Raw genomic sequence first — 16580 nt, 5'->3', positions numbered from 1 at the left:
GTAGGAAGGAAGGGGGGGCTTCAGCCTAAAGGGGGCCATTCCACAATGAGCTCCCAATGAGCAAACCTGCCCCTTCCTCTCCACCCTTTAAGCATTTCAGTGAAAAAAATTGGGCTTCCTGTTCCCACCTGGCTACCCATGCCAAACGTTTTATAACCTGGGCAGCATATTATCAGGGTTAATTGGCTTGATAACAAGCTTAATTGACCCTTGATTATTCACTTAAATATGGTGGGCGGGTGCCAAAACTGGCAGCCCACCCGCCCACTGTATTATGGAGGTGAGCTCGAGGGTGGGCAGGAAAGTGGGGGGCTGGGCGCCGCCCTAGTTTATGTGCCACCCACCCAACCCCCTCCCCCGCCGCAGGAAACACACCTGTCGGGGACATGCAAAATTCAGCCCACTGCCATTGGACAGCTGGTGATGGGTAATAAATGCCACAATAGTCAAATCCTGCAAAAGATAAAAAGTGCCAATTTTTTTTCTTCTTGTTTTCAGATTTCCAGCAGTGTTTTTTTGATGTTTCATTAACTCCTCCAGTTATGGAAAGGTCCACGGTGACATTTTTCTTTGTATGAATTTTTTTTAAAATCAGGTTTTAGAGTCTACTTTCTCCAGCACTGCCCTATAGTGCAGTCATTAAGCAACAAAGAAGTGACCTGTTCCCGTTGTTCAGCGTCACTGGCCAGGGGTGATTCTGTTTTTCTCTGTGTGGCCTGACCCCCTCTGCACCTCCCAGGGACAGATTAGTCACTCACAATAGGGAGGTTGGAGGTGGGACCCTAGAGCCTCCCCACTGTAGTGTTCTGGGCTCAGTACTCCATTCAGCTACATTCCTACTCCAGGACAGCAATCAAAAGGGGTCTGTGCTGGCCCCAAAACTTGTGGCAAAATTTGCTTTAACTCCACAGGGCTTTGAAACCTGTTTCAGAAAATCATTGCTCCTCATTTTCCACATATCTGGGAGGTGATGCCAGTAGGATTGTCAGCCCTGCAGGATTGGCCTGGAGTCTCCAGGAATTGAAGATCAATCTTCAGGACACTGCTGTGTCCAACCCTGGAGAAAAATCATTGGGACGTTAAAAATTTTTTGCCTTATTCTGTCATGTTTTTTACTATTTCATTTTACCCGATATAAAAATATTGAAAATGGGGAGAAAAAAAAGTTGTTTGGCTGATAGTCAAGCATCTTCCAATTGGGTAATGAGTCTTTTTACTTTCCAATTGGCGTAAGAAGGCAGTGTGTCACAAGGATGGATGTGTTGGCCACCTAACTGCTGGAGAGGGGGTCAGGGAGTGGGGGGGTGGGGGGCAAGTCATGTAATGAAACCTCCAGGAATACATTTAATCCCAGTTGGCAACCCTATATATCAGGATGCTGCATTGTTATTTTTCCTGTGCAGGACTTCCTCACATGGTTTCCTCCTGATAGCTGTGTGCACTGCATTATATCATTTTTCAGATCTTCCCTGTGGGTGTCTCAGTGGAACAAGACATGGTTTCAGTACATAGTTTTACTTTCTCATAGTCACTAATTAAAGCCTTGAAACACTCAGTGATATCACAGTGCCATAAGATGAAGGAATCATGGTGACTTCCAGCTACTGCTCATTAAAGTGTATTATTCGGTGACTATGGGAAGATGAAAGGAAGCCTTGCATTTATAGTGCACCTTTCATGATTTCAGAACATTCCAAAGTGCTTTACAGCTAATGAAGTACTTTTGAAGTTAAGTTACTGTAGTAATGTAGGAAATGCGGCACCAATTTGTGCACAGCAAGATCCCACAAACAGCAACAGAATAATAACCAGATAATCGGCTTTTAGTGATGTTGGTTAAGGATAATTATTGCCCAGGATGGGTTAGAGAACTTTTCTGTTTCTCTTCAAAAAAACACCATGGAATTTTTACATCCAGTTGCAGGGACAGACATGGTTTAACATCATATCCAAAAGGCGGCACTTACAACAGTGCAGCACTCCGTCAGCAGTGCTCAATTGTTAGCCACGATTACATACTCAGATCCCTGGAGTGGGACTCAAATCCACAACCTTCTGATTCAGAGGCAAGAGTGCTACCAACTGATATACTATTGACAATTTAGCAACAACTCATATGGTCACAGTGCATTCTGAGCGTGGGAGCTCCTCCCTATTCATGAACGTGTTGGCCTTGGACATGTGCACCATCATTAATACTCTGCATTTTTGGAGAACTGTGTCTGACTGTAAAAATACAGGATTGTGGGAATAACTAAGGAGATATTAAGTTACCCATATAGACATGTACAGAGAACCTGTAACAAAATGTGTGAGGATTCGACCTTCAGGTGAGGACAACAACCCAAATAGAAGTAATGTACGTTGCATAAGAAATAAAAGAAGTGAGTCAGAAATACAAATTCTGCTTCAGAGGATGACGTAGTTACCATTACAGAGAGCCGGATACAAGCTAGAAATGATTGGGATCTAAATATTACAGGCTGTAGGATCTTTAATAAAAGTCAGGGAAAATGGGAAAGGAGGAGAGTGGATGAAATAAAAGACACCGTTCCACAGTGGGAAAGGAAGTGGCTCATAATGATTAAAGAAAAAGCCTGAGGATTGGGAGCAATTTAGAACCCAGCAAAGGGGGGCCAAGAAGCTGATAGAGAAAGGGAAAAGAGAATATGAATGCAAACTAGCGAGAAACATAAAGGCAGGCCATAAAAGCTTCCTTGGGTATGTGAAAAGGAAAAAATTAGCTATGTCAAATGTGGGCCCATTACAGGTGGAGAAAAGAGAATTTACAGTGAAGAACGGGGAAATGCCAAAGGAACTAAACAATTACTTTGTGTCTGTCTTCACAGAAGAAGATATAGAAAATATAGCAGAAATCTAGGCAACAAAGGGACTGGTGAAACTGAAACACTGAAAGAAATTAATATTAGTAAAGAAGTAGTACTTGAAAAGTTAACTGGATTAAAGGTTGATAAATCCCCTGGTTCAGATGAGCTACATCCCAGAGTGCTGAAGGAGGTGGCTAGAGAGATAAAGGTTATCTTCCAAAATTCTATAAATTCTGGAAAGGTTCCTGCAGACTGGAAAGTAGCAAATGTAACCCCACTATTTAAGAATGGAGGGAGGGGGAGAATGAAGAACTACAGACCTGTTAGTTTGACGTCAATAGCAGAGAAAATGTTTGAATCTATTATAAAGGATGTGATAACTGGAAACTTAGTAAGTAATGATAAAACTGGGCAGAGTCAACTTGGATTCATGAAAAGAAAATCATGTTTTTCAAACTTGTTGGAGTGTTTTGAGGATGTTACTTGTAACATAGCTAAAGGAGAACTAGTGGATGCGGTGTATTTGGATTTTCAGTAGGCTTTTGATAAGGTCCCATACAGGAGGTTAGTAAACAAAATTAGAGCGCATAGGATTGTGGGTAATATAACTAGTATAGATTGACAATTGGTTAACAGACAGAAAGCAGAGAGTAGAAATAAATGGATCATTCTCAGTATGGCAGGCTGTTACTAGTGGGGTACCACAAGGATCAGTGCTAGAGTTACCCACAATCTGTATAAATGATATGGATGTGGGGACCAAAAGTAACATTTCCAAATTTGTTAATGACACAAAACTAGGTGGAAATGTGAGTTGTGAGGAGGGAGCATGGACTTGGACAGGATAATTGAATGGGCAAGAACATGGCACATGGAATATATTGAGCCATATCATCCAATTTCCAAGACAGTGTGTCTGGGGAGTACCCCAAGGATGTGCTGGGGTACATACTCCCAGAGGTTCCCAGGTAAACATTGCTCAGGAGTTCAAACTTCCTTTAGACAATTGCCCTGCACTGGGAACCATCTGAAAATGTGATTCAAATCACAAACTTTGGATGGTTCCAACCATCATACAGTAGTTACCCAGAATAAGTTAGGAGAATTAAAACCACTTCTAGCTCCTGGGTAACTGTAGCATTGATCTTCCCTGAACACCCTCCCCGCTCCACCATGGTGCTCCCTCCTACCACCCACGGAACTCCCCCCACCTCCCCAATACCCCTCCCAATGGGACTCCCTACACAGGACTGCACCCATCCCCCTCCTCCAGTACTTGACTACTCTCCCCTCCCGACCTGATCTGGCCCACTCCTCCCCGCTAGGCCCGACCCGACACCCCCCACCCCACCACCCCCCAGGCCTGACCCAACCTGACCCGACAGCCCCAACCCCGGACTCAACCTGACCCAACCACCCACCAAATCCTACCCATTTACCTTCTCCCTGGCTTGTCAAAATGGCTGGACCATTAAACTTACTTGCTTTACGGCAGTTAATGCCATGAAAAAGGGGGCATGGCTTACTTGTTTTCTATTGAGCTGCCCTCAACTGTGGTCCCGGGAACCCGCTGCGTTACACATATCTCGCCGGCTTGAGTCAGAAGGTCAGGTAAGATTGGAGAGGTTGGATTTCAAGGTAAGTCTCTACAAGGCAGAGTGGCAATCTGACTCAATTGCCACTCCACTGAAAGTTACAGACCAATGTGAATAAGTGTGAAGTTATCCACTTTGGTAGGAAAAACAAAAAGACAGATTATTTCTATAACGGTGAGAGATTGGGAAGTGTTGATATCCAAAGGGATCTGGGTGTACTTGTTCATGAGTCAGTAAAAGACAGCAGGTGCAACAATCACTAAGGGAAGCAAATGGTGTGTTGGCCTTCATCACAAGGGGATTTGAGTACAGGTGTACAGATGTCTTGCTGCAATTGTATAGAGCCTTGGCGAGACCAGACCTGGAGCATTGTGTACAGTTTTGTTCTCCTTATCTAAGGAAGGATATACTTGCCATAGAGGGAGTGCAACAGAAATTCACCAGACTAATCCCTGGGATGGCTGGATTGTCTGATGAGGAGAGATTGAGGAAACTGGGCCTGTATTCTCTAGAGTTTCAAAGAATGAGAAGTGATCTCATTGAAACTTACAAAATTCTTACAGGGTGTGACAGGATGGATGTAGATAGAATATTTCCCCTGGCTGGTGAGTCAAGAACCAGAGGGCGTAATCTCAGAATAAGCGATAGGTCATTTAAATCTGAGTTAAGGAGGAGTTTCTACAGTGTTCTACAGTGGGCTGGCAGGTGACATTCATCAACTTGTGGTTGTACAGTCACAGGTACTTGAGTCATTGGCATGTAGCCCCTCAGTTATGATGTGAACAACCTGTTACTCCAGGGTGTTGCTGCCATCAGAACTTTGCTGCTATGTGGACACGTTTATCAAAATCCATCTGGTTTAAATATTGCAATGAAGTGTGATGTTCTTTAGAATTCTCAACCCTAGAGGGCTGTGGAAGCTCAATCATTGAGCATGTTCAAAACAGAAATCAATAGATTTCTGGAGACTAATAACATCAAGGGATATGCAAATAGTGCGGAAAGTGACGTTAAGGTACATGATCAGCCATGATCTAATTGAATGGCCAAGCAGGCTCGACACACTGAATAGCCTTCTCCAGTTCCTATGTTCCTTTGTGGGATTCGGTTAGTCAATGGATGGTCTATTGAAGTCTGCAGAGGAATATTGCAACCAGTCAGTCCTGTGCCTTTGCCACGATGCATTTCACCTCCTATGGGTCCAAATCAACTGTAAATGGTTTAGAACTAGTGCCAATGTCACCTGAAACTCAAGTACAAATGGTGCTCAATTCCCTGCTTTAATCTCATTTGAGTAATTATTCACAATTTCAAGGACAAACTCAGGTGGGACTGGAGATGACCCAAGTAGCTGGGACAGAAAATTGCATGAAAACAAAATTTAAAGGGGTGGGCGGTTAAAGGTGAATATCACAATGGGGAAGAAAAATTCAGCAACCTTTTAAGAGGCATCACAACTCGTCAGTTGCCTTTAACAAGGACAAAGTGGCTGAGGATTAGGAAATAGTAGGCTCCAATCAAACCAGATTTGTCTTGCAAAGGGTGTTTGGAAATTATGTTTTATTGGCATATGACTATTAGATGTTTTAAGTCATTGCATTGTAACAAAATTGACCCTCATATGTCTCAGGTCAGTATATAAGGGGCATGAAAGTGCACACCTCCCCCCTCCACCACCATAAATCATGATAGTGCTGCATAAGCCATAGTCTCTCAGTCCCTCTCAGAGTGTGTCCAGAATTAGTACCCAGTTCAATAAACATAACCATTCAGAATGCTGTAACCAGAACAGCGATAAATCAGAAAACCAGTTCTCGCTCACTCATTGAAGCTGAATTATTTTCATATGAAAACAAAGACAAATAACTCTCAGCTTTTCAGGCAGATTTTAAGGTGTGTCAACCTCGCCACAATTTCTCACAGTTTTGTACAGCAAACTGGTCAGCCACACCTTTGTATACCAGATACTGATTTCATATAGTGAGACTGGTTTCAGATAGTGCTAAACAAAATGGACTATAACCTGCTGAATTATCACCCAATGTTTGGGAAAGATAAAACTAATACTATATGGCTATCGTAATACCTTACAGCCTTACCGCTGCAGTCACTATAACTCGATATTTATTTGTGTGTGCTTTATAATTATAGGTTAGTTGAAAAAAATATTCTGGAACTTTGTACATGGATCAAAAATATCTCATGGAACTTCTACCTGACATCACCTAAGCTTGAGAAACATAGGGCGGAATTTCATGCCCACATCATTACCGGGGCGGGGCCGTTAAATGGGGCAAGCTGTTCAAAAGTCCATTAACGTCAGCGGGACTGTAAAACCCTGCAGGCATAAAATTCCGCCCATGGAGCGAAAAAAGGTGGGGGAGAGAGAGGCAGAGACAGAGATCATTAGGAAGGAGGCCATAGAGAGAGAGAGGGTGGGAGAGAGAGGGGTGAAGAGAGAGAGAAAGAGGGAAGGGAAAGAGAAAGAGGGAGGGGGAAGGGGAAGGGAGTAGAGAGAAACACATACAGGGTGACAGAACATGGAGGAGGAAACAGTTGCTTGGAAGTACAGAAATACTTGCTGAAAAGAGAAGACATGTTGCCGAGGCTTTTCATCCTGCACTCATCAGGACGAATGCAGGACTACCAAATTTCAAATGGTGTGCAAAATCTGGCCAGATATTATTAAGTCCAGTCCATAAACCATTCTTGACCTTAGCTTCTCTTTTCATTCCCAGGAGGTGGAGGCAGGATTGAATTGGGCTGCCGATCTTGGAAACAGATGGTAGGCGGCCATGGGGGCGGGCTGGTTAGAAGGCCCACCTCAGTTCCACAGAACAGTCATACTGGATTTGAAATGTTACCTCTGTTTCTCTCTCCACAGATGCTGCCAGACCTGCTGAATTTTCCCAGCACTTCCTGTTTTTATTACTAACGTTGAGATCCTGCTCTTTATTTTTCTCCCAGCTTCTGAAATTCTAACCACAGGATCTTAAATATTTCTTTCTTATGTCATTGACTTCCACATGAACCATAACTTCTGGCTCTTCTTCTTCCCCCTCAAAATATTCTGATCAATAGCTGAGGCTCCTGAACAGACTGCATTTCTTCCATTCTCCAAATCAGAAAATGAACCCTTTGGGCTGGATTTTCACTACTGAGGCAAGTAGCTCCAGTCAGGGAATTTCCTGACTAGGCAGATCCACCTCGGTTTAATGGGCTCAGTTATACCCAATTTTAGCCCCGAGAAGACTGGGCTGGGATTGAATCGAGCCTGCCAACCCTGGAAGCAGACGTAGGTGGTGGGGGGGCGGGGGGCAGGCAGGTGCCAAGGTGAGCAAGTTGTGAGGCTCACCTTGGTTCTTTGGGACTTTGTCTTAGTTGTATTAAATGGAGTTGGGCCGTCTACTCATCACCCTACACACCTCTCCACCCCTGTCCACTCCCCATGCCATCTCCTTGCCCCCATGGCCTCCATGCCATCTCCACAATCCCTCCAAAGCCTTTCCATGCCCTGCGTGTACTATGTACAGAGCCACTGAGCCATATAGTAACAATAGCAAGTGTCAAAATGCTAAAATAAACACCCATTCAGAAACATTTGAAAAAAACTATTGTTCCTACAACCCTATAAAAGTGTCAATCAGACACTGAGTCAATCAGACAATGATAGTATCAATAACAGAAGCTTTAACCAATTCACATTTCTTATTCTTGTCCAAATAAACATTCAGACATTGACAAAAGGGAGCACAAAAAATAATTTATTATAACAACATATAGATGTCAATCAGGCAAAGTAAACAATTCAGTTGTCAAAACCAAAACCCCTGCTGAGCTAATGTGTATGTAACTCTTGGAGATCAGCCAAATATTCATAATGAGGCCATCTGGGAACTGTTTCAGTAGAAACAGTTGGGCAGACATCCAGGTTCTTCACCTGTGCTCATTATGACATGGGACTACCTCAAGTTCCATTCCAGGGCACACTTCATCCTGACTTGGACATATATTACCATTCCTTAACAGCATTGTTGGCATACCTTGACCTCATAGACTGAAAAAAGAGGTTCACCACCTCATTCCCAAGGGCAAATTAGTGCTGAGCAATAAATTTCAGCCAGTGATTAATTTATATTGTTTCCTGTTTGAAACCTCTGACAATATATAGTTTTGCAGTAGTTAGCCAAGATTAAATCCTGGAGTGAGATTTAGCAATTCTATGAGGCAAAAGGACTAATAACTAAACCTAGATTACAGAGTGAAGGAAGAATGTGTACCGCCTAATTTTTACAATTAGTCATACGCTTATCAGGATGTACCTAGTGTTTTACTGATGCAAATATTTTACAAGAACCCTGCTAACATTTAGAGATAGACATTTTCCAGTTAGTCTGAACACTTCTGATGGTTTCCAAACTTCTAAAAAGCTATAGAAAAAGAAATTCCTAAAGTAATTGGCAAAATTACAGGAGGAAATAGTCAAGTCCTGCAAATGTTCTAATTTAATTCAGGCTTTTGCTGTATGAACTGGTCTGCCAAAGGACATCAGTCAGTAAGAGAGAAGTCACAAGTGTTATGGTCCCAGCTGTTACTACTGGACATCAGATCCCAGGGTGGAACCCGGTTTGATAGATCCTAACTTTTATTTTTTGTTTAGAAAAGTGGAGGGTGGCTACTGAACAGAGTCACAGAAGTCAGCTGATGAATTTTGAACAAAAGAATAAAACATTTATTAAGCAAGAAAAGATTAACTATATTACAATACTCCTTCATCCACCGCTATACCTCTACAGATATATACAGATTCATAAGGATAACATAAGTTACAAAAGCTATCTTAAACTCTAATGTTCACAGTATGTACACAGTCCATGTAAACCAATAGGTGACCTGTGGTCAGGCACACCACACTCTGAAACCAAGTGACAGATGCCACCCCAAACAGATAACATTGATCCCTTTTCAACTTCCCCCAGACACTTGTCACACTGTAAACCAACAGGTCTCACTGAACTGTCCGTCACATGAGGATTGCCAATATCCTCACTAAAAGAACCCACTATCCTAAATCATCCCCGCCATTCAATACGATCATGGCTGATCTCATTTCAGCCTCAACCCCAATTTCCCGCCCTCTCCCCATAACCTTTCAACCCGTTACTAATTAAAAATCTGCCTATCTCCTCCTTAAATTTATTCAGCATCCCGGCATCCACTGCACTCTGAGGCAGTGAATTCCACAGATTCACGACCCTTTGAGAAAAGTAATTCCTCCTCATCTCTGATTTAAATCTACCACCCCTTAGCCTAAAACTATGGCCTCTCGTTCTAGGATGCCCCACAAGGGGAAGCATCAGATCTGCGTCTACTTTGTCTATCCCCTTTAGCATCTTATATAACTCAATTAGATCTCCTCTCATTCTTTATAAATGTCCTTTTCTTTTGTTGAATGTATATTTTAATTTGGGATTTATTTCTCTATTAGTTGAGCTCCTTTTAGGGGCCACTTAAATTTGGTTTACTGTCAATGACTTCAGGGTTGTTAGAAAAGGTGAAGTGACTCAGACAAAAACATAAATCTCGAGAGGCACTCAGGAAGCAACAGGAAACTGAAGAGAATGGGAAGAAACGTTGGGAAGAACTGCAGCACTTGTAATATCCGGGAACAAAATGTTTCCTACGTGCAAAAACATGGCAAAACTAGGGAAATTCCCCTCTGGCATTCTGTGGATAAATTTTTGAAGGATAAATTTGATGTGATTTTACAGAAAAATAACCGCAAATGCTGGGAAATCTGAAATAACAGTGGAAAAATGGTCAGGGTGATTTAAGTATTTGTCCAGCATTGACCATCTGGCTCTTGTTCAATGACTGAAACCCTGGGCCACCCAGAGGTTACTGGAGTTCATCAGCGGCGGGAGGGCGGGGTCACGGAACGTGAAGCGTGATGCTCCGCAGATGCACGTGACGCCAGAACGCGGCTGACTATTGGTGGAAGGCTGGGACATGACGTCTTTCCGGTATTTGTCGATCAGTCGCTCCTTCCTTCGCTTGCGAGCATTCCAGCTGTTTTGGGCATTTCCGCGGGCAAAGGCCCCTGGTTGGGACAACGGGAGGAAAAAGCATCTATTTTATTCCGCTTGACTGGGGGTGGGTGGGGGGAAGGGGGAAAGCGGAAAAGGCGACGAGAAGTGTTAGCGGCAGGAGGGCGGGGAAGATAGCGATCGAGGGAGAGCGGACCGTGTAGGGGGGGGCAAAGGCAGAGCGGACCGAGTAGGGGCAAAGGCAGAGCGGACCGTATCGGGTGGAGTGATCGGGGGGCGTGGGGGGGGTGGTGCAGAGGTGGGATTGAGGCAATCGGCAGGTGAAGAGGCGGGCGGCATGGAGAGCAAGCTGGCGCCCAACGGGGACATTTACAGCACCGTCAACGGTTTCATGGAGAAAGCACACTCGGAGGGCAAGGTGACGTCTAGGAAGAACGGCTTCGTGAAGCCGGCGTACGTCCAGAACGGGAAGGTAAGGCACAAGAGATGGGGAGGGGAGGCGGCCGCAAGACCGTCCTGAACAGGTGCTGACAGGAAGGTGTTTGGGGCTATTGAAGGCGGGAGGGGGTAGTTGCCCTGAATTGGGCATGTTGTGGAGAGAGGGGTGTCCTGGGGAGCTGGGATGTGTGCGTGTTATGCGAACAATTCAATGATTCAAAGATACAAATTTGCACCCTAGACTGTCTTAAAAATGTAGCGGATTAGGCAGAGTTTGAAGATAATAGCTTGGCTTTGATGATAACATTTGTGCTGCACCGTTATAGCCACTTTTGTTTAAGTGCAACTTTTCTGTGGAATTCTACCTAAGACTGAACCAGCTAAAGCAATTTGGACAAGTTTTATATTAAATGATCTACAAACTTGTCTATAAGAAAGCAATGGTGTGGCTTTTGAGAACGAACTACTGTTGTGTAAGATACCCATCATGAATAAACAGAAACAGAAATACCTGGAAAAATTCAGCAGGTCTGGCAGCATCGGCGGAGAAGAGCACAGTTGACGTTTCAAGTCCTCATTATGAATAATTTGGTTCATTAAAATATTAACTGTCTCAGTTGAAGCTCTCCGAATCACAAGACGGCATTTAGTTTGTTGTCTAGTTCTTTGCTAGAGCAATCCCATTGCTTTATATGTATCCATGATCTTTATACACCTTAGTTGAATCTCCTTTTCAAAGAAAACAAATCCAGTCTATCTAATCTTTCCTTCATAACTAAAATTGTCCATTCAACAGCATTAGAGAGGCTGTTGAAAGGATTCAAGAGAATGGTTCTGGGATGAGGAACTTCAATTACTTGGATAGATTGGAGAAAAGGAGATTTGATCGAGTAGACTGGGAAAAACTGTTCCTGTTAGTGGAAGAATCGGGAACCAAAGGACACCTATCGAAGATGATTTTTCTTCTGCCAGTGGCGACATGGGGAAGAACCTATACACAGCATGGGGTTATGATCTGGAATACACTGTGTGGGTGCAGGCAGATACAACTGAGACCTTCAAAACTGAATTGGATAATTATTTTGAGAAAAAGTTTGTATGGTTACAGGGAAAAAAGAGGGGGAATGGGGCTAGGTGAGTTGTTCTTGCAAAGCTGGTGGCAGCATGACAGGTCAAGTGGCCCCTCTTTCTGTGCTGTAACCATTCTGTGGCTCTATATGCTGTTTATTGTGAGCACATTCTTCCTGTAATGCGGTCACCAGACTGTATGCAGCTATGGTCTAACTTGTGTTTTATACAGTTCTAGCATTGCCTGCCTGCTCTTATACTCCCGGCCACAGCTGATAAAGGAAAGTATTCCTTATATAATAAAAACAGAAAATGCTGGAAAAATGCAAGTCTGCAGCATCTGTGGGGGGGGGAGAGAGAGGTAGAGTTAATGTTTAAAGTCTGTATCACTTCTTCAGAGCTGTATCTCTCATGTCATCTTAACAAACTTTATCCACTTGCCCTGCTAACTTCAGGGCTTTGTAGACATACACCAAAGATCCCACTGCTCCTCTACACTTCTCAGAATCCTCCTATTTATTGTGTATCCCTTTGCCTTTTTTGTCCTTCCCAAATACATTACCTCTCACTTCTCTGGATTGAATTCCATTTGCCATTTTTCCACCCACCTGACCAGTCCATTGGTATCTTCCTACAGTCGACAGCTTTCTTCCTCACCATCAATAACATGGCCAATTTTTGTATTATCTGCAGACTTCTTAATCATACTCCCTAAGTGTAAATCAATGATATATAACCATGAGTAGCAAGGGATCCAGTACTGAGCTCAGTGGAGCCCTTGTGTAGAAGCAGAATTAACAGCATGTTGCCTAAAATTAGAATTTATAGTGCTGTTGCATTGCTTAAAAGTAAGTTACTTTGTCCTGCCATGATGTTAAAACTCTGAAAGCTCCTATATGTAAAACCACGTGTCTCCAAATGTTTCTCATTTGACTAGAGAAAATGTTTATTATTTTTTATTTGTGAGCCCTCAATGTGCACATTTAACCTCTTTAACAAATACAGCAATTGTTGCTGTCTCTTTAAGATTGGTACACACTTTGTCACTTGACTGTTCCACTGTTACAGATATTTACTGATATGACCTTAGTTGGCTCTGATTCCATGCGGTGAACATTCCTGTTTGTTGAATCTATAATTAAATGTGATGTCAAAAACCTGCAAGTGATAGTTAAGAACAAGGGAATGGGATGATTTGGATAGCTTTTGCAAGAACTGGCGCATGTATAACAGGCCAAATGATCTTCCTGTGCTGTAAGATCCTATTATATTTCCTTCCCATAAAGTTAATACATCACATTATTGTACTTGTGTGGCTGGGTTCTTTTTTGTAGGTTATTGTTTCTTGTTATTAACAATTCTGATTTAAACTTAGCATTTTGATGTTTCGTATCCTAAATCTCTCCCATCTTCAATTCTGCCATTTTTATAATTGCTAAGATCTAACTAGGCAGAAAATGAGCATGAAGCATGACCAGGCCATGGCCTTCGTGATGGGAAAGAGAGTAAAATATCACTCCCTTTTTAATAGCTTTTATGCCCAGCTTATTGGGTTTCTTTGACAATTTTCAACCTTTTTGCCACCTGAGTCCCCCTTGGGATCTAGTGTCATCGGAGCTCCATGATATTTCCAGACGCTAATAGTTCCTGCGGTGTTAACATCAACTAACTCAGTCTCAAATTGAAATATTCCGGCTTTTAAGGACTCACTTGTTGGATACGTCCATTAACTGTACAGGTGCCCTGTAGAAAATGCAATATTGACGCGGTAATCCAGGAAGGCATGCTTCACAGTTCAGTCGCAATGTTTCTTTTTAATGTTTACTCAGGATTACCCTGTCTGAGAATGGTATTTTTGCATTTGTCAGAATTTGTAGTGTAATTTATTCTAAAACTGGAACAGGAGCCCTTTCAAAAAAAAAAATGCTCAAACACAAACAAGAATTTAAAAATGGGAATGCAATGCAGTGTTACCAACCTTGACTAGAATTCGGGAGGGATTGGTGACAACAGCTGCACAACACACCTAAAGGCTTATAAAAGATTTAAAATTGCCACAGGAATGGAGAATTGGAGGGACAAAGATTCATACCTGCTAATTGTAAACAATTGCTGCAATGTTATGAGCCAGTTTAAAAGTTTTTTTGTGAACAATTAATTGATTTTGTTTCTTCACGTAATTGCACTCTTGGTCTGTGTAGAGTTCCGCTTTGTTTTTATGCATATAGCTCTTTGTCACAGTTCTGTGTGTATTGTTATCCAGCGCCTCTTGGCATCCAATTAATATATCAGGTTGCTGAACTTGTTCTGTGATTGTATTGAGTGTGTGATTATAATGCCACACCCAGAAACAGTTTAGGAATGGCCCAGCTAATTCCTGCACATCATTCAAATTTTGTATTACCTACTAAGATATTGTGTAATAGATTCTTTTTAAGGCAATGAAAATTCCCTGGGAGAGTGTTTTGTTTGTAAGATGAAACAATTTGTTCTTGCAGTAACTATATGGAGTTTATTTATTATACCCACTTCTAGAAGGGTTATTGTGTGCAAAACTGTCTGTCTGGATTAGGGTTTAACAGCTTTTAATTAGTCAACACATTTTATGCTTGGTGACTAGCATGGCAGTGTCAGTTTTGATTTACAATTGCCTTAATTCAGTATAATGCTATGACTTTTCCTCATATTAATAAAAGCTCATTGCTAAAATTTGCAAATACAGCACAGCACTGCTATATAGCTTTATGGAGCAGAGGCACATGTCACTTTTATTCACCTTACTTGAAAACAAGCTAAATGGAGACAGCTTTGCTAGTTAATCTAGAGAATCAAATAACAAGCGTGGGAATTTTCCAGCATAGATTGGAATACAAGTACAGTTAAGAATTCTAAACATAATGACCATAAATTAATATTAACCAGGAATCAGGCTATTTTGGATCTGATAATGTGTATTGAGGCAGATTTAATAAATGATCTGAGTAACCGATACCCTAGGAAACAGTGACCCTAATATTGTAGAATTTAGCATTCAGTTGGAGTGAGAAACTTGGGTCGGAAAGAACTGTGCTAAACTTAAATAAGGGTAATCACAAAGGAATGAAGCAAAGTTGGCTGGACTGGACTGGGATAGGATTTTAGCAGAAAAAACGGTTGATGAACAATGGCAGATGTTTAAGAAAGTATTTCATGATTCACAACAAAGATGTATCCCAGATTCAAAGAACGGGATAAACCAAGCATGGTTAACCAAAGAAGTTAAGGATTGTATGCATTTTCTTTTAATTTGATAGTATGGTGGCAAAGATTAGCAGTAAGTCAGAGGAATGGGAAAGTTTTAAAAATCAACAAAAGATGACCAAAAAAAAACTAGAGGCATAAAATAAACTGAGGGTAAACCAGCAAATAATATAAAAATGGACAGTAAGTTTCTTTTAAATATAAAAAGGAAGAGAGACGCCAAAGTGAACATAGGCCCCTTACAGAATGAAGCTGGAGAAATAATGGGGAACCAGGAAATGATAGAGAAGCTGAATAAATATGTTGCCTCAGTCTTCACAGTCGAAAATACTAACAGCATTCCAATACTAAATAATCAAGGGGCAAAAGAAGGGGAGGAAATAAATGCAATAACTATCACTAGAGAAAAAGCACTAGGGAAACTAATGGGGCTAAAGGTCAATAAGTCCCCTGGACCTGATAGGTTGCATCCTAGGATATTAAAGGAAGTAGCAACAGTGAGGGCACTGGTAGTAATCTTCCAAGAATCCTAATCTTGGAACACTGCCAATGTAACATCCTTATTCAAAAAGGGAGGGAGACAAAAAACAGGTAACTATAGGCCAGTTAACTTAACAAATGGGAAAATGTTAGTCTATTATAAAGGATGTAATAGCAGAGCATTAAAAAGTACATAATCTATTTGGGCAGAGCCAGCATGGCTTCATGAAGGGGAAATCATGCCTGATATGCAGTGGGCATATGAGTGGGCAAAAAAGTGGCAGATGGAATATGATGTGGGAAAATGTGAGGTTATGCACTTTGGCAGGAAGAATAGAGGAGCTGAATATTATTTAAATGGAGAAAGGCTGCAGCACACACGGATTTGGGAGTCCTTGTGCATGAACCCCAAAAAACTAACACACAACTTCAGCAGATAATAGGGAAGGCAAATGGAATGAAGGCCTTTATTTCAAAGGGAATGGAGTATAAAAATAGGGATGTCTTGCTAAAACTATACAAGGCACTAGTTCGACCACACCTAGAATGCTGTGAACAGTTTTGGTCCCCATATCTAAGGAAAAATATACTGATGTTGGAGGCAGTCCAGAGAAGGTTCACTAGGTTGATTCCAGGAATGGAGGTTGAGTAGGTTGTACTCATTGGAGTTCAGAAGAATGAGCGGCAACCTTATTGAAACATATAAGATTCTTAGGGGGCTTGACAGGGTAGATGCTGAGAGGTTGTTTTCCCTTGTGGGAGAGTCTAGGACCAGGGGGCATAATCTGAGTAAGGGGTGTCCATTTAAAACATGAGGAGGAAATTCTTAGGCTGGTGAATCTGTGAAATTCTTTACCACAGAGGACTGTAGTTAATCTATCTCA

The 16580-nt window shown here is 42.0% G+C and overlaps 1 protein-coding gene across 1 annotated transcript in view; it reads left to right on the top strand.

The window, feature by feature from the left end:
* Positions 1–10753: 10753 nt before the first annotated feature.
* sptlc2a (serine palmitoyltransferase, long chain base subunit 2a) overlaps positions 10754–16580 on the top strand; it is a 130312-nt gene continuing 124485 nt past the window's right edge. The window contains exon 1 of the mRNA XM_041214266.1: positions 10754–10942. Within this exon, the coding sequence (XP_041070200.1) occupies positions 10808–10942 (135 nt within the window). The 5' untranslated portion in view covers positions 10754–10807. The remainder of the gene's footprint in view (positions 10943–16580) is intronic.

The sequence above is a fragment of the Carcharodon carcharias genome, chromosome 20 (genome assembly GCF_017639515.1).
Source record: "Carcharodon carcharias isolate sCarCar2 chromosome 20, sCarCar2.pri, whole genome shotgun sequence".
NCBI classification, from domain to species: domain Eukaryota; kingdom Metazoa; phylum Chordata; class Chondrichthyes; order Lamniformes; family Lamnidae; genus Carcharodon; species Carcharodon carcharias.
Note: the sequence above shows the minus strand (reverse complement) of the source record. Positions and strands in the feature narration are given on the sequence as shown.